General features: G+C 54.3%; 1 protein-coding gene across 1 annotated transcript in view; it reads right to left on the minus strand.

Annotated features, from left to right (window-relative positions):
• Pax7 (paired box 7) overlaps positions 1-19,177 on the minus strand; it is a 98,704-nt gene extending 79,527 nt beyond the window's left edge. The window contains exons 1-4 of the mRNA XM_021200017.2: positions 19,020-19,177; positions 16,295-16,530; positions 15,643-15,772; positions 14,665-14,793 (exon numbers count right to left, since the gene is read on the minus strand). Of these exons, the coding sequence (XP_021055676.1) occupies positions 14,665-14,793; positions 15,643-15,772; positions 16,295-16,530; positions 19,020-19,104 (580 nt within the window). The 5' untranslated portion in view covers positions 19,105-19,177. The remainder of the gene's footprint in view (positions 1-14,664; positions 14,794-15,642; positions 15,773-16,294; positions 16,531-19,019) is intronic.
• Positions 19,178-21,667: the final 2,490 nt, after the last annotated feature.

A 21,667-nucleotide genomic window follows, 5' to 3' on the forward strand; every position in this document is an offset into this window, starting at 1 on the left:
TGAAAGTCCCCCTAGTTTGTTGACCAGCCCACTGTCAGCTTCCCCAGCAGATAAGCCTGCAGTGGGGCCCTGTCCTCCCAAGCCCATTCTCTCAGCCCTGACTCACCCACATCTCTATCCCCTGTATCTTTAACCAGAATAAAACTATAGCTCCAAACTCCACCGTCTCAGAAGAAACCGTGAGGGGAGGGCAGAAAGATAACTGATTGACAGTTGGGGGTGGACTCTTCTCTCAGCACACACCACTGTGACCCCTAACCCCTGCCAGTACAGTTCCTGAGACACCAGCCCAGTGGCCACAGCCTTTCTGCTGCCCAGGACTCTTCTGCCGGCTGCCAGGGGGCCAGCGAGCCTTGATACCTTGATAAGGTTACTTGGGTGTTAATCCCAAGAGCCTCTTCTGGCCTGACCAGAGCGCCAGCCTCCATTCTTGTCCTGGGTCTAATTAAGTGCCTAAAATACCACTTCCCCTTTCAGGCCTGGCTGTTTTTCTCTGAGGCCGGCAGGTAAACCCCAGCCTGCTGCTTTGAAGAGGGAGGAGGCCGGAAGCTGAGGCAGGTGCAGGAGTGGAAAGGGAGGGGGGAGGCATTTAGAGGTGTGTGTGTGTGGGGGGTGTGCCTTGAGAGAATGAACACCTGCAAAGGTTCTGATGCTTAGCCTGCAAGGGATGCTGAGCTCTGACAAGGCCGAGGGCACAGTTTGGGGACAGTGTGCTTCCTGAACACAAGCACCTGGGGAAGAAAAAAAAAACCCAAGGATCCTCCCCCAGCAGAACAGCACACAGGGAACAACGGGAAACCCAACCTGGGGTTCAAGGTCATGTTGGCCCCTCAACACCTCGACAGTCACAAAGTCGACAGGGTTCACTTTATACCCTCATCCAGCTGCAAGTCTATGAGAGACATTCAGATACGCATAGCCACATAGAGAGATACCAGACAGTTCTGCCCAGAACCCTGAAGTGTTGTTCTCCATGGAGCTAGAGGTGGATCCTTAAAAGTTAATGTCTAGAGATTTTGCCTCATGTGCATGGGGGGGGGTTCTGTGGAGGTCGGAAGTGAGCACCAGAGTCCCTAAAATTGGAGTTCCAGATGGTTGTCAACCACTCTGTGGATTCTGAACTTGGGTCCTCTGCAAGAGCAGCTAGTGCTCTTAACTGCTGAGGTACCTCTCCAGCCCCAGTTAATACTTTTACTATTTCTAGCTTCATATGGTCTTGCCTAGCATGAATGAAGCCCTGGGTCTAACCACCAGTACTGTATGAGCCTTAGCGGGTGTAAATGTGATCCTGTAACCTCAGCACTTGGGAAGGTAGAAGCAAGAGGACAGGAAATTCAAGGCCAATCTTACTACATGGTAAGTTTTCAGCTAACATGAGATACATGAGGCTCTGTCCCGCAAAAGAAGAAAAAAAGGTTAATTAATGGATTTCACAAACGTGTATCACTTTGCGGCAAAATCTTTAAATGCACAAAGAGGGGGAAATTCTATGTGTGCTTATTCCAAAGCCCCCACCCCCAGTGAATAACGGGGCTTGGGAATCCTCCCACCTAACCAGCCGCAGTATCTTCTCCATCCACTCAGGCTCTGGTATGCCCCTCATTACAACCAAGCACTCCTAGAGGCCAGGTGCCTCTTCTGTATCAGTTCACCTCCTGGTTGTGTGACTTTCCTCATTGGCTAGGTGGGGGTGAAAGCTACCACAGGTTCAGAGAGAGCCCAGGCTTGGGACCCAGGAGGCCATCCTATGGATCAAGCAAGAGCAGGGAGGAGCTGCGGGGCCGGGCAGAGTATGGCGCCCTGCCCTGCCCTGCCGGAACAGATCCTCAACAGGGCCAAATGATGTACAAAGGTTAAGAACCCAGCAACACTGGAAGAAGGTTTCATCAGAGCACCCAGCTTCAGTCTGGTTTGTTTTGGTTGTCTGGGTAAGAGTTTTTCTGTGTAGTAGCCCTGGCTGTCCTAGAACTTGCTCTGTAGACTCGACTGCCCTCAAACTCAGACATCTCCCTGACTCTGCCTCCTGAGTGCTGGGATCAAAGGTGTGCACCAGCCCCCTGGCAAGGACCTAGCTTAACAGCCTGGAGAGTGTAGCTCTGTTTAGGTTACCCTTTCTCCTCTCTGGATCTCTATTGACCAGTCTTTTACACTAAGCTAGTAACTCTCAACACTGGGGGTCATCTCGGGGGACACACAGGCTTGCCTTGCCGGCTGGAGAACCTCCATGCTTCACATTCTGCCCCCATCCTTTTAGCACCTCCCGTGGGACACCATTCTCATATGCCACACAGCCAGCACCCACCAGTGTCTGGCGAAGCACAGAGGGTGACTGCTTGCCCTGGCCACCCAGCAAGTTGGGCGAACCTTTGAGGCAGAGGCTCTGTCTTCCTAAAACAGCCCTGCCTAACTCTAAGAGGCCTAACCCAGGAGAGAAAGTTCCCTAATCAGGCAACTAGAAAGGGAGACAAATCGCTTGTCACCAGATGAGCATTATCACCTTCTCTCTGAGGACCAACAGCCACAGACAGCCCCAGGCTCTGATTCCAAGAGACACAGAGCTTCCCCTTCACCCTCTCTGGAGAAGCCTCCAAGAGTGTCACCTCTCCTGCTCCTCCCTGGAACAAAGCCAGGCCTCAGGAGAATGCCTTCCATCAGCCTGGGCAAGTCAGCCTTGTATTTCTTCCCTTCCAGGGGCACACCTGCCCAGGGTTGGAGATGCCGGGGCCATCCATCACAACTTGAAATAATCACTGGGCCAAGCCCTGCCACTGTTCAGTCCAAGAGACAGAGGGCTAGAGACTGGACTGGAAGGGGCTCACTCTGACTACCTCCAGGTCCTCCTAGCCAGTGGCAGCCTGGCCTTTGAGCTTCATTTCCCTGACGTTCATTGTTTTTGTTTGTTTGTTTGTTTAGTTCAGTTTTTTTGTTGTTGTTTGGTTTTTTTGGGTTTTTTNTTTTGTTTTGTTTTTTCCTCCATAGGGTGACAGGATAGACTTTTGAGATGTCTGTCCGGTCTCAGGGGTCCCAAGATACTGATACACTACACTGAGCTCGTCCTAGTGTTGATGCCTGCTGGAGCCATAGCATCTCCTGAAACTGAGGAAGATGCGAGACAGTGGAGGCAAGATGGTAGAGGGTGGTGGGCCTCGGTTGTCCAGTCCAAACAGAGCAGCGGGACTGGCCCCCTCTCCAGGTCACTGGATGATGACCAATGATATCTGAACCTTCCCTGTCTTTCTCCTCTCTGTCCATCACCCCTCAGCCGAAATCCTTCCATGGCTCCCCACACTGCCTTGGAATAAGCACTAAGTTGAAGTATTTAGCTCCATTTTTTAGGAGCCTACAACGGGGGCCCCAGGAGGCACCTCCCCAGCCCGGGTCAGTCCACCATGATAAGCTCAGATGGGAGGAGCTGCATTCGGACACATTATGGCTCAGCCCTGCAGGGACCACATGTCCCCTGTCTCAAGGGGGCCCTGGGTTAGAGGAGAGAGGCAGAGAGAGAAAAGTCCTGTCCAGCCTCTACTGAAGTCCTCCCATCCATCTCTCAGCATCTGCAGGGTTCCCTTTGGTCCTTGGCAGCCGGGCAGCCCGGGACTCTATCCTGTTTTCTGGGTCAGGGTTGTAGGTAGGAAGGGCATGGGCATACCCCCAGGGCCTGCCTCCTCCCCGCTCCCCTTACAGAATGGTTGTGGAGTCACACTACATGCCAAGGCCCGCAGGGATGTTGGAGCAGATGGGTGTGTGTGTGTGTGTGTGTGTGTGCGTGTGTGTGTGTGTCATTTACCTAGCCTGTGATGAGCTCTGGTTTTGTACAGTGTCACCTTCCGCTCTTTCCAGGGTTCTCCGATACTGAAGCCCACCGACCATTGGTCAAGAGTGCATGGAGTCTTGGAAAAAAAAAATCCCACTCTGAGTGAGCAGGCTCCTTCAGGCTCTACTGTCCTGCCCTTCCCCACAGTCTTCCCAGGCTTCAGTTCCCCACCCTCGCCCTCTCTTGAGCATCAGAGTGGTGGCCTCTGGCAGCCAAGGAGGCCACTGCTCAGGTGACTTCTGGATACATCTGCTTCCTAGACTCACTGCTCACAAAGGAGGGACCTTCTGAAGGCAGTGGACGTCACCCCTCTCCATCCCCCCAGCAAGCCAAGGTCTAGAGTGGTGAGGCTCACTGTCCTAGGCCCTCAGGGACCAGCCTGGGCAGTCACCCTATAACAGCTCAGCACAGCAACCCCTGTTCCCAGGTTTGTTGTTGGGGGTTTTGTGGACGTGTCCCGCGCTCTCGTGTGCAAGACTCCTGACTTCTCCTCTAAGTCAACAGACTGGCTCAGAGGCCTCTTCCCCCTCCCTGGACTGCCCCTCCTCCTCCCCCGTTTTCTTCCCAGGATAATGGGGTCTCTTTGTAGCCTAATCAGCCTCCTGAGGGGCCGGGAGGCCTGGAGCGCTTCCCCTGCAGCAATCGGTGGAAATGAAAGCAAGATTAGGCCAGGGCCTGGCCCACACCACAGCAAAGCGCCACCAGGCATTCTCTCCTTCAAAGCCCCTTGGGGGTTTGGTTACTTTATTTCTAAAGTTGTTTGTATTTCTAAAGTGGCCATTGAGACGAGAGCAGGCCGAGACTGTGGGGAGGAAGAACCAGGGCCTCTCTTTTGCCTGGGACTCCCCACCAGGCTTCAGGGAGCTTTCTCTACCCTTACCAGCCCTGTCTTTCCTCCAGCCCTGAGCATCTCTCCACAGCACTGGTCCACTGAGGAAACGGAGGTCATGGGTGCTTGAGAAGTCACTGTTGTTGCAAGGCTCCCTGCCAGGGGCTGGACTTCGGGATCCCACCAAACAGCAGAGAGGGAGAGAGACGGTAGGCTGGGGGTAAGGGCAGAGCTGATGGGACCTCAGTGTGGCCCCAACTGGTTACAGAAGGGAAGGAATGTCCCAACTGGAACACACTGAGAGCCTCCCACTTTTCAAGAAAGTTCCAGAGCCTCTTTTTCTTAGGGTCCTGTTAAAACCCCCACTAATAAAGGCGTGGAAGATGGGAATTCTGTAATAATTCATATCCTTCCCCCATATCTGAAAAAAGAGGGGCGGGCATTCCCTGTTCACTTTTTGGATGCCAGGAAGAAGATGAGAGAAAGGGTGTTGGTCCCTGGGGGGGGGCAAACCTTAAGCCAAGGTGCCTTCTGGGTACATCCTCCCTCCTCCAGTCAGTCTGTCTCTCCCCCCCCCACCACCAATTTTTGGGCTCTGGAAAGGGCAAATCCAGGAAATCCTGTTGAGGAAGGAAATTACAAGGATGGGGGCGCGCTGGGTCAGGGGCTTAGAGTTGAAGGCCGGGGAGAGCACCTCAGTACACCGCTCTCTGGGTTCTGTGATGGCAAGGGAAGACAGGAGATGGAGGTACTTCTGGAAGCTCCCTTTAGGAAGTAGAGGGTCAAGACTTTCCCTAAAACTCCCACTGGTCCCTATCAACCCCAAAGCTTGCCTAGGAACCAAACTCTGGCTTTGATTTTCATGCCTATGTGGCTCATATAAACCCAGGGTAGACTACAAGGCAAGCTTCCTCAGTTTCAGGAAGCTTGAACCCAGACCCCACCCCCCACCCCCACTACACCCCCTAAACACCTCCATACGCCCCCACAGAACCCCTCCGGCAGGCTGGACTCCCGTTCTCCTCACACCTAAAGACCTGCAGTCTGAAGTTAAACCCACATCCGGAGGCGTGGTTGATCACCTGTCACCCTTGGGGAGGCTTGGGATCTTGGAGAGGAACCCAGAGACAGGCCCCAGCCCACTTGCTGAAGCTTCTACCAAAAGGAACCCAGGAAAATTCAGGTTAGAGTTTTCTAAGCTACTTCTCTTGGTCCCACCCACTTTTCCGTCCTGCCAGGCCTTCTTTGATCTCAGGTCTTTTCGCCCCTCAGACAAAGAGTTCCGCAGAGGCGAGGGGGTCTGCCCTCCCCCCACCACTGCCTTGAACCCTCAATGCAGGGACGCCAGGCATCGGGTGCCTGTAACAACAAAGGTCAGTTGGGGGGGGGCTGCTTTCAGCTTTCAGTGGCAGTCCCACTGTGTGCTCCCAGGGTGACTTACACACACACACACACACACACACACACACACCCCATTCACAAATACCCATACACACCTCACTCCAGAGACCCAGGTGTACAAACGCACTCTGCAAAGGAGGGCCTGTTTCATCTGTTCCAGATACCAGACCAGAAAGAACTTCATGACGACAGGAGGGGAGCGTCCTGGTGTCTGGCATATAATTTAGGCGCTCACCACGTAACACATACACTCAACACAAGTTCTAAAGAACGGATGAAGAGATTCACAAATAATTGCTTCTCGGGAAGATTTTCTCTTTCTTACTCTCTTCTTCCTTTAGTGATGTCAGACGGAAGGGGAAGCACACAGGCACTTATTATCAGCCAGTAAAAATACTTCAAGCCGATGGCCTAAGTTTGTCACAGTGGTGAAAAGTGAGAAATGACTCCTGCAAGTTGTCCTTTGATCCGAATGTTCGTACTCAATCCCAGACAATAAACAAGTAAATAAATAAGTGAATAAACAAATAAAGTTTCTTAATGTCTGGGAAAAGGCCCATCCAATTACGAAACTGGGAGAATGCCTCGGTTTTGAAGTCAAACTAGTTAGAAATTACTTGTTTCTCAGATCATTTGGCTCTGAGACAGAGAGAGAGACAGAGAGAGAGAGAGAGAGAGAGAGAGAGAGAGAGAGAGAGAGAGAGAAACAGAGACAGAGACAGAGACAGAGACAGAGACAGAGAGGAGACAGAGCGGGAGGAGAAGAGGAGGAGGAAGAGGAAGAGGAGGAGGGGGGAGGGAGGGGAGGGGGAGGAGGAGGAGGAAAAAGAAGAGGAGGAGGAGGAGGAAGAGGAGTGCAGTGAGGCCAGACAGCTAGGTTTCGCTTCCCACCCGCCCCCTTCATTTAAATTCCTTCATTCTGAGCTCCACTCAGGGACGCTGGGGCCCTTCTGGGAGTACCGAGGCTGTCAAAAACGCAGCTGCGGGGGTTCTGAGCAGGGTGTTACCTCAGGAAGCAGAGGCGCCTCTTTGCATAATATTTAAAAAATTCTGTGCCTATGGACTCCAGCGAGGAGCTGGGCTTTGGTTTGTTGGTTTTATTTAGCTTGTACCTGACTTTCAAATGGGTCTGGAATCCCATCCCAAGGATGGGAACCTTTGTGTAAATCTCTATCCGTGGGAAATCGAGGCGCAGAGACATTCATCGACGCGTCCCAAGTTGCAAGCCTAGCGTGCTGGGGACTGGTGCGTTCTGCCCAGCCCTGGTGCTCCAGCATCGGTCACCCAGAGCTGCCGGGGCTAGGAGTACAAGCCGGCGGATGGTCGCGAACACTCAGCCGAGGAGAACCGGCGCATGGAACAGGACCGGAGGCAGCACTTTGCTTTCTCGCGCAGAGCGGTCTCGCTTTTCAATGTTCCCCGCTTCCCATACCCCTGGCTCAGAAGACAAAACCTGGAACTGAGGACTCTCAGACCCAGGAATTTAGCCCTGGGACAGCTAAGCCGGGAAGGCGCGAACCTCGCACCCGGCTGGAGGTGGGGGGGGAGATCGCGCTCCGCTGCGCCGCTGGCCGAGGCCCAGCGCTGGGTCACAGCGCGCCGCCCGGGTCCCCGCCCCACCCGCTCGGCGCGCTCGCCTCTAATTAAGCGGCTGGATCCCGGGGAGCCGCCGGGCCGCGCGGTAATACGATGAGCCGCCTTTGTACTGGTGTCACCCAACGCCGAGCATCAAAAGCGCTTCGACCCGCCGCCCAGCCCCGCTTGCTCTGCAGCCCGCCGCGATCGCGGTCCCGGGCAGCCTCTCGGCGACTGCGTCCCTTTGTCTTTCCCGCTGCAGCCCGGCGCCCCCCTCTCCTCTTGGCGCTGCTTAGCGTCCCCACACGCCACTCCCCGTCGTCTCTCCTACATGCTTCTCCACGATCGCGCCCTTTCTGCAGACGCTCTCCGACTTTCTCACCCCTTGTCTGCGGCTACTGGTCCCCACCGTCCCACCCCACCGCTGCCTGACTCAAACTCAGGTCTCATTCGTGTCTAAGGCTTGGAAATCGAGCCAGGGAGCGGACCCTAGACCTCCTGAGCGCTAGGCCAATTCACGGTAGCCCTGGACTTTGAGAAACCTGCGGCGGCCTCCTGGTCCCTGGAAATCCACCAGAGCTCAACTCAGCTCCTGCACCAAAGGACTAAACACACGCTCTGGGGGAGCTTGGAAACTGGATTTGGGGCTCACACAATTGCCCCTCACCCCTCCCGAGGGTGCTGGGGTCTGCCGGTCGCTTTTCCTCTCCTCCCGGGCTTAAGTTGTTGACCCGGCCTTCACATCTCTCTCCCCACATCCTTTCGTTTGGCCCCCACCTCCCCTTTGCCCTCGACCCCTTCTCTTCCTCCTGCAGGCCCCTCCTTTTCTCATGTTGAGTGCCCCCCTCCTCCCCTAAGCTCTTTCCCCCTTGGAATCCCGGTCTCGCCCCTCCCCAGCCCCACTTTGTTTGAAGTTATAGAGAGATCTAGCTACAAATGGCGCTGCTTCCCCCTTAGGTCGCCGTTCTGCCTTGATTAGATTTGGGAAGGCGAGTTTCCTCCCTCCCGCGGCCTGACCCCAGTGGGGCCAGTCCCAACCGAGAGGGTCAGAAAGTGCTGACCCCATTTCCACCCCCTCCCCATGGCCAGCAGGAGTTAGGGGTAGGGAAAAAGAGAGGGAGGGCCCAGGGTAACAGAAACTTAGGGGGCATCCCGTCTTCCAATCACCCAGGGTCCCCAACTGGGTTTCCTAATTACCCCATTAGTGGAGTGGGAGGGGATGCGGCTATTTTTCAGGAATTCCCGGAATGCACCCCCCTCCAGTCAGGCCTTCGAGGCCCCAGAGAGAAACTTCTCTTTGGGGTTGCAAAGCTAGAGCCCTCTTCTCAAGCTGTCTTGAGGCTGTCAGTTTAGGTGTTTATATCCTAGATACCCCAAATGAGGCTGCGGACAGAGAGGTCGCCTTAACGTGGTCTATGTCCATATACTAACCGAAGGCTTCAAACTTTACAAAGAGCATCGTTCGCTGAGTGAGCCCTCTCTGTGCGTTATGTAGTATTGATATGCAACGTAATGTGTAACAACTGTTTTCAGAAAAAAAAAGGCTCCTTAATAAAAGTAAAAGTCTCAAAAAAGCACCTCACTGCCTCGTGGCTACTGTTATGTGTGCTTTAAAACCCTTCCATGTAAATTCCACTCAAAAATTTGGAAAGCTGTGGAAGGGGAGGGGCGGGCGGGGGAGGTTAATCCGGGTTTAACGCCCCTGCGTTGCAGATTCAGGACCAGGGTTGGCCCGATTGCCTTATCGCCTCCCAACATTTGAGACGCCCATATTTTACCCAGCCAAATAGCTCGGAGAGCAGCGCAGACGGCTGCCGTGGTCGCGCCTCAGGAAAATGTGTTATTAATATCTAAATAACTTCCCAATACTGTCTGGTAAATCTCCCTTCACCGTTCCAAATGATGAATTCGTTTGAAGTCTTTCCCCAGCCTCATCTTTTCTGTGTGTGTGTGTGTGTGTGTGTGTGTGTGTGTCCTTCTCTCTCTTCTCCCTTCTTCTTAGGCTTATTTCAAACTGGTAAATATCTAATTCCCTTAACTGCCACTCGGTGCACGCGAATCTTTTAGGTACAGAGCCTTGAAACGGCCGCGGCGCGGCGGGTGCGTGCCCGGAGGTGAACACAGAGAGCGCGCGTTCGCTCAGCAGGGGACCCCACTTGCTAGTCTCCAGCAACTCCTGTGTGCCCCGGCCTCTCCCTTGCAGCTCCTGCATCCCCACTATCCCGGCGGCATCCCCAGCATCCAGGCCCCGCGGCCCGCAAGGGCCCTGCACGTCTTCCGCGCTCCGCACTTGCTGATTCTCCCGTTTATAAAGTTTGTTTTCTGAATGTCTTCTATTAGATTACGCTCCTTCATCGCCCCTCCCCAACCTTATCTCCTTCTGTCTCTTCTCTTCTGGCCCGTCACACTAGATTTAGGCACCCGTTTATCTGGAGCGCCGTTTGCAGAACTTTATTTACCCCGGGATGCGGGGCTGCGATCGTGCGAGCGCGTGTTCGCCTTTGTAACAGTTATCGCCTCATTGTAGTGTCACTTAGTCTCAGCTCCCTCCTCCTCACTCTTGTCTTGGGTTCCGGAGGACTGGGGGGCGGGGGGGGCGGGGAGGGAGTCTTGTCAGCTCAGTGTGGGCTCGCCCCCTCGCTAGAAGCTCCCTCCCCCCGGGACCTTCCGCGTCCCATCCCCCACTGGACAGTGGGGGCCTCCCAGGCCCCCTCCTACGCTCGCTCTGTTCCTTCCACATCCAGAGCGGAGCGCTGCCTAAAGCCGAGGAATTGCCCGACACCCCCTATCTTCCTCGGAGCCCCCATTATGCGAAGCTGATCCTCCTCTGAACAGACTCAAATCCTGCCTGGACTGTGTTTGATTAGATTGCCAACCCGGGGTAATCCTTTGATTTGGTGGAGTGTCAATTACCTTTCTCTAAACACACATTTACAGAGGAGGGAAGTTGTAGGTTTAAATCAATGCAGATCTCCTCCTGATAAATGGACGCTCTTGGTACCCTCTCGGCCCAGCCCTCTTCTCCAAGGCCCCACCCAGGTCTCTTCTTACCTATCCCCCCCCCCAAACATTGACCCTTCCAGGTGTGAAGTCTCCAGGGAGGGGGGGGGACACGAAGAAAGAGTGCGGGCTGTGAGGAGCCCTGCCCCCCTTCCCCTATTCATTCGCTCCCCCGGAGCCTAATTAAATTTGGCAGGTCCTTGTACACACAATCAAAACAGCTTCCTCCGGTGCGGCAAACGACCGAAAACCGCATTAGCAGCCATCGCTGCTGCCAAATTAAATTGTTTCCCACCTCCTTTTACAAGTGTCTAAAACCGACACTTCGGGCTCCCCCCCCCCTCCGGTCCTTCCCCGTTGGTATTCCACTCCACACCTGTAAGTTTACCTTTCTTCAAATAAATTAAGGGGAAAATGCAAAGAAAACAAACCTGGGGCCCGAGCTGTGTAGCTCAGTGGGGGAGACTACTTGCTTGGCCTGAGCCAGACTCTGGTTCAATCCTCTAAGGAAAACTGAAGTCCTAACCCGGTCCTTGTCTTCTGCGTCGCCCTCGACCGCCTTTCTGACTGCCTTTCTCACCCCTGAGCTCTCTTCTCTTCTAGCACAGGACTCCGGCACCCACAGGTATTCCTGGCCACACAGGAAATCAACTTCTCACCCCTCCTGGTAACTTTTTGGATGTTTCATATTAATCATAACCCACTAAGCTTTGTACCCGAGGGACCAACCAGTCCTGTGTCTGATGGGTTCAGTGGCAGCTTCAACTTAAGCGAGCCTTCAGATGCCTGAGGCTTTGGCTGTGGGGCATGTGTTGCTGCACCTATTGTCACTGTGTGTCCCTCCCTTCCTCCTGCCTATCGCCGGGACAACAGAAGAACCTCCCTTACCTCTCTTTGCATGCACTTATCAGTTTCTGTGGGAAATATCTCTCTCTCTCTCTCTCTCTCTCTCTCTCTCTCTCTCTCTCTCTCTCTCTCTCTCTCTCCTTTCGCTGTTCAGATCTATAGCCGGCCAGCTCTAGATGGGGAGAGGGATGAAGAGGAGAGGGTCTACCCACCAAGGGTGCAAACTATCCCCCCTTCCTTCCTCAGGTACGCTGAGCTTGGCCACAGCCCTATCGGCAGCAGTCCTGAGAATTCTCACAAGCAACAATCCTAATAACTCAGTCTTAACTAGGATAAGAGGGAAAGAGGAAGAAAAAAAAAAAAAAAGAGCCCACAGTCTCATGAATATCAGCCCAAGGGAAGCAGGAGTGAGCCGTTCAGAGATGAAAGTGCGGAGAAATAAAAGCTCAATTTAATCTGCTTTAAAACCCTTCAACTTAACGTTTGTGCTTCAAACTCTGAGAGTGAAGACTGATTGGGGATAAATAGTTTCTTACCATGCCTGGAAGCTATTACACCCCTCTCCAACATAGCTTCCTATTCAGCAGCCTCAGTTTTCATTACCAGCTCTAATAAGTCTTAACATTATTAAATGCCAAGCGGACGAGAGGAAGAAACGGACCCAGGGAGGGATCTCTCTTTAACGCTTAAAGAGGAGAGCTCTTAAACCCCTCTTTGGTGGCTCCCCGCCACGAGAAGGGCGACCCTGGGAGAAAGCGTTTGTCAAAAAGCAAGAAGCCAAAACAAAGTTTTGAGTGTGTACCCCTCCCCTTGTTCTACCCGTGGAGTGTGTGTGTGGGGGTTATCTGGGCTGGTTCTGGACTCAACCCCGGGTGAGAGCTAGATGCGGCTTTTCAGCTTTAATTGGACTGTGAAACTGGTGTCTAGGGTCCGAGAGAGAGAGAGAGAGAGAGAGAGAGAGAGAGAGAGAGAGAGAGAGAGAGAGAGATCTCCACATGTCTGCCAACTGACAGGCCAGGATTCATGCTGGACACCAAACCTGCCCACAATCCAACCCTTCCTTTATTTGAATTGCCACTGCCCCTCCACAATTGCCTATGGTTAAGCTGCAAACTCTGGGATCCAAAGGCTCTTAGATAGGCCCACAGCCACCTGAAAGATGCAGGAACTCACAATGTCCAAGACTGCCACTCACACCCCAACAGCAACTGGAAGCCAGGGGATCAGACAGGACACCAGCCCCCTGCCTGCAAACCATTTCATTCTTACAGGTTTGTACATTCCACACATGTGTTCCCAGCCGGTCTCATCTGGACAGGCTAGACCTGGTCTCTAAAGCCCTGGAGACTGGGAGTGTACTGGGTTTCTGGCGGGGAAACCTCTCTCCTACGAAGCCTTTGGTTCACTGGCTTTGTGAGGTCTCCAAAGCAGAGGGATCCCCAAAACTCAATCCTCTTTCTGTCCCTCTTCCTGGTCCCTTCTTTTTCTCAGAAGCCACTGACCTTTTGCCATTCATCACACACTGAATTTGACACATCCCCCTTAGTACACAGGGCACAAGCAATCTCTAAACAAACTCAAATATCCCAACTGCTTCCTGGGGGGGGGAACTCTTCGAGGTGTTTGGTGTGTGGTATGTACCTTAGAAAGATTATTCAAATTCAGGATCTGCCAGTAGTACTCGGATTCTTTTTTCTTTTTTTTAAAAGACTAATTTGTCTTTCTAATAAACTGAGATAAACCCTGGGTTTCCGGGAAGGAGTCCCAGGGCTCTGGGCATAATGGTCAAGGCAGCGGCCAGAGGCTATCTCTCCTGTGGCAGAGCCTAGGCCCCTCTGGCAGGCCTGGCATAGCGGGATACCAGCTCCTGTTTTCTCTTCTCTCTCTCTCTCTCTCTCTCTCTCTCTCTCTCTCTCTCTCTCTCTCTCTCTCTCTCTCTCTCTGTGTGTGTGTGTGTGTGTGCTTTTGTCCCTGGAGGGATAGCAGTCCTTCCAGAAGGGGTCCTGAGAATATCAACAACCTGCCGCTTGCTCCCCCCCCCCCAATCCTTTCGGTTGAACTGAGCTGGTAGGGTCGGGCCTCCATCCCTGGGTGTTGTCTTTAGAAGTGGGATTTTTGTCTGTGAAGTTCATCTTCAAGGTTGGGAGGCGCTCCAGAGAACCAGAGGGGGACCTAGACTGGGGGGTGCTGAGAAGGGGCTCTGCAGAAATCTCTGGAAGCATTCTCGGACTACAAGAGGTTCTTAGCAACCGTCCTAACCGTCCTACTCTTTCCGCTAAGTTACTTGGCTTTCTGACTCATTTGCCTCCCTGGCATGTGTGTTCCTGGCTCCCTCTTTTCAGGGGTCAGTCTTTGGGACTCTGAAATCTTCATACTCATTCCCACCACCCCTTAGGGCCCCATTTTCACATAGACAAGAAAAATTCCGTGGGAGGGGTGACGGAGGAAGACCTCCCCATCTAGAAACAGAAACACATCCAGGTTCTCCAAACCGGGGGTGCAGGCGCTTGAAAGAGAAAGCTGAGCGCTGGAGTCCGCGCAGAGAAGCCTAGTTAAGGTTAGACAGAGGTGTTGGGTGAATCCCCCGAACTTTGGCATCTGGGAACTTGGCCTCCAGTCTCTGACACACAGTGCTTGCCAAGAGGAAAGCACCCGTGTGCCCCCACTCGTCCCTGGCCATGCGGGACTGAGAGACAGCCCGTGCGGCTCGGGCTAATTTTTATTGATTGCAGCGGTCGGTCAGCTGTCAGGCGGGGTTTCAAGGGACCGTTTAGAAAGCGTGTGCGGGGCTGGTTAACAAATTCATTTAGGGAGCCCCGGGCGGGCTCCTCCTTCCTCGCCCTCCTCCCTGCCTCCCGCACGCTTGCCCAAGTTTTCTATAAATAATTGATCGACGCCAAAATGCCAGCTCCGGAGGCCGCACGGGCTGTGGACCCGTGCGTGTGCGCGCGCGCTGGGGCGGGGGGAATGGGGATGACAGCTGAGGCACAGGATTGTGCTACCCGGCAGCCTCGCTCCCAGGACTTGCGGTGGTGGGAAGGAAAAGACCCGTACACCCTAAAGCCTTCAAAACCCGGGCCGCCCGGCGATCTGCGACTTTTTCCCAGCTGTGGCAGGGGTTAATCCGCACAAGTTCTCACCAGAGGCGTGGGGGGAAAAAACGTGGTCTCCGGCGTCCCGGGCCACAGTAGGTTCTTACCTTTGTCGCCCAGGATGCCATCGATGCTGTGTTTGGCTTTCTTCTCGCCATCTTCTTCTTTCTTGTCTCCTTCCTCGTCGTCCTCTTTCTTCCCGAACTTGATTCTGAGCACTCGGCTAATCGAACTCACTAAACCTCAGAAATGAAAGGCAAAGGGGAGAGTATAAGTTGTTGGGGCCGAGTGGGTGGGGGGTGGGGGAAGAGGAAATCAGACAACCCCCATTCTCAGCTCCCAAGCCCTTCAGGCTTGCGTTTCCTCCAGCATAAGAAACCTGGCTCACTCCTGGAGCACGTATGTCCAGGTAAGTCTGCAGAGGCAGCCCCCAAGTGCTTCTCGGTTCGATTCCTTGGACCTTCTCTAGGTGCCTAGCCCTACCTTGTGCCTACACGCGCTCACCACACGCCTACTGCCCTGGTATTGCTCGGCCCTTGCTCTAGCCAGGCAGGTGTGTCCTGGCCCTGCATGCCTGCTGCACACAACTGTACAGTCAGACACATATCCGGCAGCTTCCCCACCACCACCACCACCACCACCACCACCACCACCACCACCACCACCACAGTGTGATCTAAAGATTCAGAATAAAGGGGATGAGAGCCCAGATACACCAGCTCTCCTGGGGCACATCTTTCTTTCTCGAGATGGCTTTCCCCCAAAGCTCAAGAGAACCTCACCTTCAAGGTTAACTTTCTCAGCATCCCCCCACCTCCCTTCCTCTCTCCTTTTCTTCCCACCTCTGTTCTTTCTTCCGAACCCTTCCCTTTCCAACTTTTTCTTCTCCTCTCCCTTCCATCCTTCTGGCTTTTGCTTCACTGCTAAGCCTGTATTCCCCCCCCCCAGATGCCTGTCACCCGCTCACCCCTTTCCTCTGTCCACCCCCCACCCCCAGGCCTACCCTCTGAATCTCCAGGCCATCTGGAGTTTGGAAATCTCCAAACTCCTGGCCAGCTCCACCACTGGCTCAGCTACCTTCTCACCTGAGGGCACCGTGCTTCGGTCGCAGTGACCGTCCTTCAGCAGCCGGTCCCGGATTTCCCAGCTGAACATTCCGGGGTTCTCTCTCTTATACTCCTCAATCTTTTTCTCCACATCCGGAGTCGCCACCTGCTTCAGAGGTGGAGGTGGGAGAGCAGGGACAGAGAGATGGGATGGGAGAAGGGAAATAGTTTTAGTATCAACCTCCCTAAAGCTTCCAGCCAGGCTGGCCCCTCTGGTGGCCACTCCCTTCCTCCTAAGATGGGTTTTAGGTTTTCAAGGTTCCCAGAATAACATCGGTGGGGGCAGCGATAAGAAATAAAATAAAATATAATTCGTAACCCTGTGCCCCCCCATTACCTCAGGCAAAGCCAAAGGGTGATTTCCTTTGGCTAGGGTGGAGATGCAGGGTTTGGGGCAGATGCAGGGGCATTCCAATGAATCTTCAAAGTCTTAGACAATCTAGGGCTCAGCTAACCCATCCTTCAAGATTTCAAATAATGGGGACAGTATCTCAGAGCTAAGGAAAAGCTTCCATGGGAAGCTTCCAGACAACCAGGGCTGCTAGGTGACAGGGGATATTGAGAGAGGTGACAACCAAGGTGCATGTATGAGAGAAGGCCTGCTGCCAGCCTTAGAGGCAAAGACACTCACTCTGGGCTTGCTGCCTCCTATAGCCCCGGGCCGGATGGACCCAGTCTCCTGATACCGGCACAGAATCTTGGAGACACAGCCATGGGAAACACGGAGCTGACGGGAGATGACGCAGGGTCGGATGCCGTGGTGGGCCATTTCCACTATCTTGTGACGGATGTGGTTCGGCAGGGGTCGACCGTTGATGAAGACCCCACCAAGCTGATTGACCCGGCCTTGGCCAAGAGGGGTGGACACTGTGGGGAGGGAGGGAAGACAGTGAGTGAGTACAGGACAGAATACAGTTAGTGTGGGGGAGGGACTCCTAACAGCTGATCTCCAAGGTCTACGTGAAGCCCTGGGAGGCTCCTACAGGGAGAAAGAGTCCTGGCTTCAGGGACTTGGCTTGTTTGTTCCCCGCCAACCCCCAAAGTCCCCTCTATACTGCAGGAAATGAGGATACACCTTTGGGTGATGCAAATGCCAGAAAGGACAGAGTGGAGCCTAGTGAAGAATAGAGATCCTGAGAGCAGCTGCAACTGGTTCTGGGCTGCTAGCTTGGGGGTCACAGGCCTGTTGCCTCTGGAAGAGGCTGACAGCCAAGGGGATGTAGGCCACCAGGTCAGTCCTACACCTCTGGCCTTTAGGACTGAACTATCAGTTAGGTTGAGGCTTCGTGACTCCCAACATTTCTACCTCTGGCTTGAGCACCCAGGATTGTGGCAGCTGGAGTCTGTACAGCTTAAGGACCGGGGACGTAAAGCTGTCTGGGAACACAAACCGTCCCTTAGCAGATTCCCTGGCTCTTTTAAACACCCTTAAAGTTCTCATTTCGTTTGGGGGCAAATCGAGGGCACACTCCACAATGATCACAAGCCCCAAATTGCCCCAACTTGGTCTCAGAAATGCAGAAATTGTCCCAGCAGTCTTTGCTGCAATAAGATGGGACACTTTGTGTGTGTGTGCGCGCGCGCGCGCGTGTGTGTGTGTGTGTGTGTGTGTGTGTGTGTGTGTGTGCGTGCGCGCGCGCACGCTCGCATCAGGAAGATAGGCATACCTAGTGTGTTCTGGAGAAGGGAGAACTTAAGCAGGCCTTAATGCAAAGTCTACACAATTTTCTTACAGAAGGTTGGGGGGACACCCGGTGCACTAATCCAGCCTCGATCCCCCCAATTTGGGGACTCACGGCTACAGAGATCTAGAAGATTACAACGATTTCACAGCGGCCCGAGCGGAGGAAGCAGACGGAATAATTGGAAAGGGGGAGGCTAGAAGAGGCTCGGTCTGCTGAGCTGTTCCTACCGCCCCCTCCTTACTTTCCCGCTCCCCCCCTTCACCAATTTTTCTTTGTAAAAGTAGGTATCTGAAACCACTCTCAGATTTAATCAGAAATCGTGCGTTGCCGAGCCAGCGTCCCTCGGTCTCCGTGGCGGGATACGCCATTAGCGCTGGAGAGCTCTCGAACGCCCAACTTTATATTCAAGAGCCTCTTTAGCGACCGGCACTCGGCTCTCCTCAGTATTCTGCGTCATGTTGGGCAAATATTGTCCTAATCCTTCGCGCGTCCTCAGCCGCCTGTTTTGCTTGCATTCGTTCCAGGAGAGGACTCCGGCAAATCCCCGGCTGCCGCGCTCTCCCGTCTGCGTGGCCGCTCGCGCGCACTTGATCACGCAGCCCGCTCTCTTCGCCTCTGTCTAATTCGGGGACCCGGCGGCTTTTCGCTGCCCGAGGGAGGGTGCTCCCTCCCTAGATCGCCGGCTGCCAGACCGCCCCTTCTCGCCTTCTCTCCCCATCCTCCCGCACCCACAAGTGGGGCCCACACAATGACAAGAGGGGCGGCTAAAAAATAAAATTGGCCAGCCTTTTCTAACTGCTCCTGAAACACCATGGGCTGTCTGAGCGGAGGAAGCTAGAAGACCCTTCGGTAACTGGTTGAAAGCCTTCCATCGGTTTAAATAGAAAAGGGAGGGGGCGCGCAAAGGGGCCCTTTCTCCTCTCCCGGCGGATCGCCGCCGGCCAGTCCCCTCTGCATCCCCGAGTGGCTAGAGAATTTGGCTGAATACATTTCAACACTCAAAACAGTCCCCTGGGTTGCTGTACCCTCTCTTGGTCTTGAGTTTCTCTCCCGGGACATTTGCAGACTTTAGAAAGACGGAGTGAAAAGTTATGTTTTTAATTTTTTTGTTTTTGTTTTTGCGGGAAATATGGCACTATGCATTGTTTTCAATTTGTTTGTGTCGGGGCCGGAAAAAAAACAAAACAAGCCAGTTAGTAAGTTGCTTTGGAGGAAGCGGAGGTCTGGTAGAGGGGAAATAGAGTATCGCTTGTTGGTATTTCGAAATAAAAGGGGTTGGAGGGACCCCATCCCGACTTTGAGGGATCGATTCAAAACTAGGGAAGAAAGCCGGCGGCGCGGCGCTGCGCAGACACCCGGGAACTCTGCTGTGTCAGAGAACAGTGGGGAAACCCTGGAATTTACCGGAGCGCAAAACAGATCAGATGCGAATTCCCCGGGGAGTCGCATCCTGCGGCGAAAGGCCGACAGCCGGTGACCCACGGAGTGCGGGCCGAGGGTCAGCGGAGTCCACGCAGAAACTGACAAGTGTCCGCTCTAGAAACTTCCCGGGTCGCACGCGGAGACTGGGACCCAGCAGAGCCCAGGAAGCCCCGCTGCTCGCTCCCCAGGAGGGTGCTACCTCCGAGGTCCTCGGGGGACCCTGTAAAGGCCTTCTGCGCCCTCTCTTACCTTCCAGGGGGAAGCCGGTGCGCGGGTAGTTCTGCCCAGGGCCGGGTCTCATCATCCTGGGGACCGCGCCGGGCAGCGCCGCCATTCCTGCGCACGCCAGAGACGAATCCAGAGTCGGCTGGATAAACCTCTTGGCGTCTCTTCCTTTCACCCCTGCTGCGATCCTCCTCTCCTCTTCTTCCCTCCACCCCCCCCACTAGCCTCTTCCCCCTCCCTTCTGCACACTCCCCCCCCCACCCGGCTGCAGACGCGCCCCTTCCAGAAGCTGGGCGGGGGGGGGGGTAAGGGGGAGCGGGAGGAGTGGAAGGTGGCGACAAGGAAGTTCAAACAAACAAACACTCCAACCCCAAGTCCGCCTCCACCCGCCAGGCAGGGCCAGAAGTTAAGCCGAATGACACCGGCTGCCGTGGGCCGAGCAGGCCGGGCTCCCTGTCCCCAGCTGCGCCTTGCGGGCCACCCGCTCCCGCGCTCCCGGCCGAAGTTCCCGAGCCCAGAGGTTGCGGAGTGGATTTCTTTGGGTCTTTATTTATATATTTATTCTCTGGCTCGGACTCCCTCCTCCCCTCGATCCCTCCTCTCCACGCCTCTTTCTGCTCGCCCTCACACCCTGTCCCCCGGAGGACTGGAGCGGGGACGCGCTCCTGCTCGGGTTTCGGACTGGAGGGGAGGCGACCCGAGCGACAGGGTTGGGGAACACAAGAGGAAAAGCGAGGGGGCGCGAGCGCTCAGCTGGGTAAGTTGTGCAAAAGTGCTCAACGGCGGGGAAGGGGAGGGAGCAGGCTGCAGCCAGAGAGATCTGATAGGTTCGGACTTTTCTTTTATTCATGAGCAGGAAAGGGGGCCAGTTCAGGAGGGAGAGGGGACCGATAACGAAAAGAAGTCGCCAACGAATATTTTCCCCCTTCCTTTTTAATCTCCAACTCGACCTCGTTCTTTTTTTTTTCTTTTTCTTTCTTTCTTTTCCCCCCCCGGGGGTGGCGGGGGAGGGAGATAATTTGAAACTCCAGGGATGGCATGGGCGGGGGGGGGGTGTGCTCGGAGGGAGGGAGGGGGTAACTTCTTTTAAGTGTTGTCCAGAGATGAGCTGGCAGGTCTGTGCTCAGGACGGCTCTCAGCTGTCTGCCCGCTGTGTAGGAAAGCCGGCTTTGGGCTTGGATCTTCTCTGTCCTCTCCGGCTATCTCCGGCCTCCTGGACTAGGGTCCGCCGCACGTGTCCCTTCTCTTTTTAGTTCACCAGCTCTGAACCTTCCTCGACAACTACTCCCTCCCTGGGCAGAATAGAGTAGGGTGACGTCCCCGGAAGAATTTTGACTTCACTGATACCTGTCAGGATTTTACTGCTTGCTCCTGGCCTGGCCTCCTGCAGCTCGGAGAAACGCAGCAAGATACATATCCCCAGAGATGCTGGCAAATCCGAGTCTGCCAGACCCTCGGGAACAACCTTGCTTTCTCTCCAGCTCCTCCTCCAGCTCCTAGGCCATCACCTAGGAGCCCTTTCTAGCGGACTCAGGTTGTCCTCCTGGAGACGACATCAGCAAGGCTAGGGATCTGGGAGTCAGATGGGAGATGAGTGGAAGACAGACAGATAAAACTGGGTACCAACTCTACTCCTCCACTGGAGGGCTTGGCGGGGTGGGGGTTGGCCCAGTTAGATGGTTCTCTCTCTCTCTCTCTCTCTCTCTCTCTCTCTCTCTCTCTCTCTCTCTCTCTCTCTCCTCTTTCTCGTGTGTCTGTGTGTATGTTTGGTCAGAGATCTCACAATAATTCTCCTTTCTCTGAAGTCAGAGTAACCAGTGGTCTTCGCCGCAGGACATAGATTCCTAGGGTTGAAACCTCCCCCCCCCCAGCAGGATAGGACGCCACCATTACAGATCCTTTGTGCCCCCCCCCATACATCCCCAACACTCCAGAAAAAGGCCTCTCTGGCCCAGCCCTGGAGGTAAAATACAATAAAATAAATCCAATCCTCCCGCTCATGCCCTGCCCAGTCTTCTCCTGGAGGCGGAGGGGGGGGGTCAGTCTAGTCTTGGCCTGGGGGTTCTCTCTGCTGGCTGGCCTCAGTGTGTCCTCTCCCTTCCCCTCCTCCTCACCTGTGACCTTTGCCCCTCTCAGCATGCTACTGACCCTTTCTCAGTAGCTGAGGGGTTCATCAGACTTCTTTGGGGGTGGGGGTGGGGTTTCCGGAGAGGGGGATGGGAGCCCTGTGGAAAAGCTTGTTAAATATATGCTTGCAGGATTGACTGGAGAGGGGAGAGAGGCCAAGTGGTTTTAGACTCTGTGGCCTGAGTCACACCTACTAGCCAGGTGGGGGGACAGAGTTTTTGCCTTGTAGGTTGCTGGGGGAGGTGAGAAAGGGTAAATTCCTGGGGACCCTGGTCTGCTTTGACTCCTGAGGTGGATATCCGGGTTTGTTTGTTTGTTTGTTTGTTTGTTTGTTTTATACAAGCATGTATATATACATGTCTTTCTGTAAACACACAGTACACACATTTAATGTGTTCTCCTTCAGTCTTCCATCGGTCTGTGGGTCTGTCCATCCCTCTACCCCCACCAACACCCTCCTGGTATGGCAGATTTTTAGGGACCCTCCTTTGTATGGTGGTGTGGTCTCAGTAGCTTTTCACTGGCATCTTTGGGTTTTTATGTGC

The sequence above is a fragment of the Mus pahari genome, chromosome 6 (assembly GCF_900095145.1).
Source record: "Mus pahari chromosome 6, PAHARI_EIJ_v1.1, whole genome shotgun sequence".
NCBI lineage: Eukaryota > Metazoa > Chordata > Mammalia > Rodentia > Muridae > Mus > Mus pahari.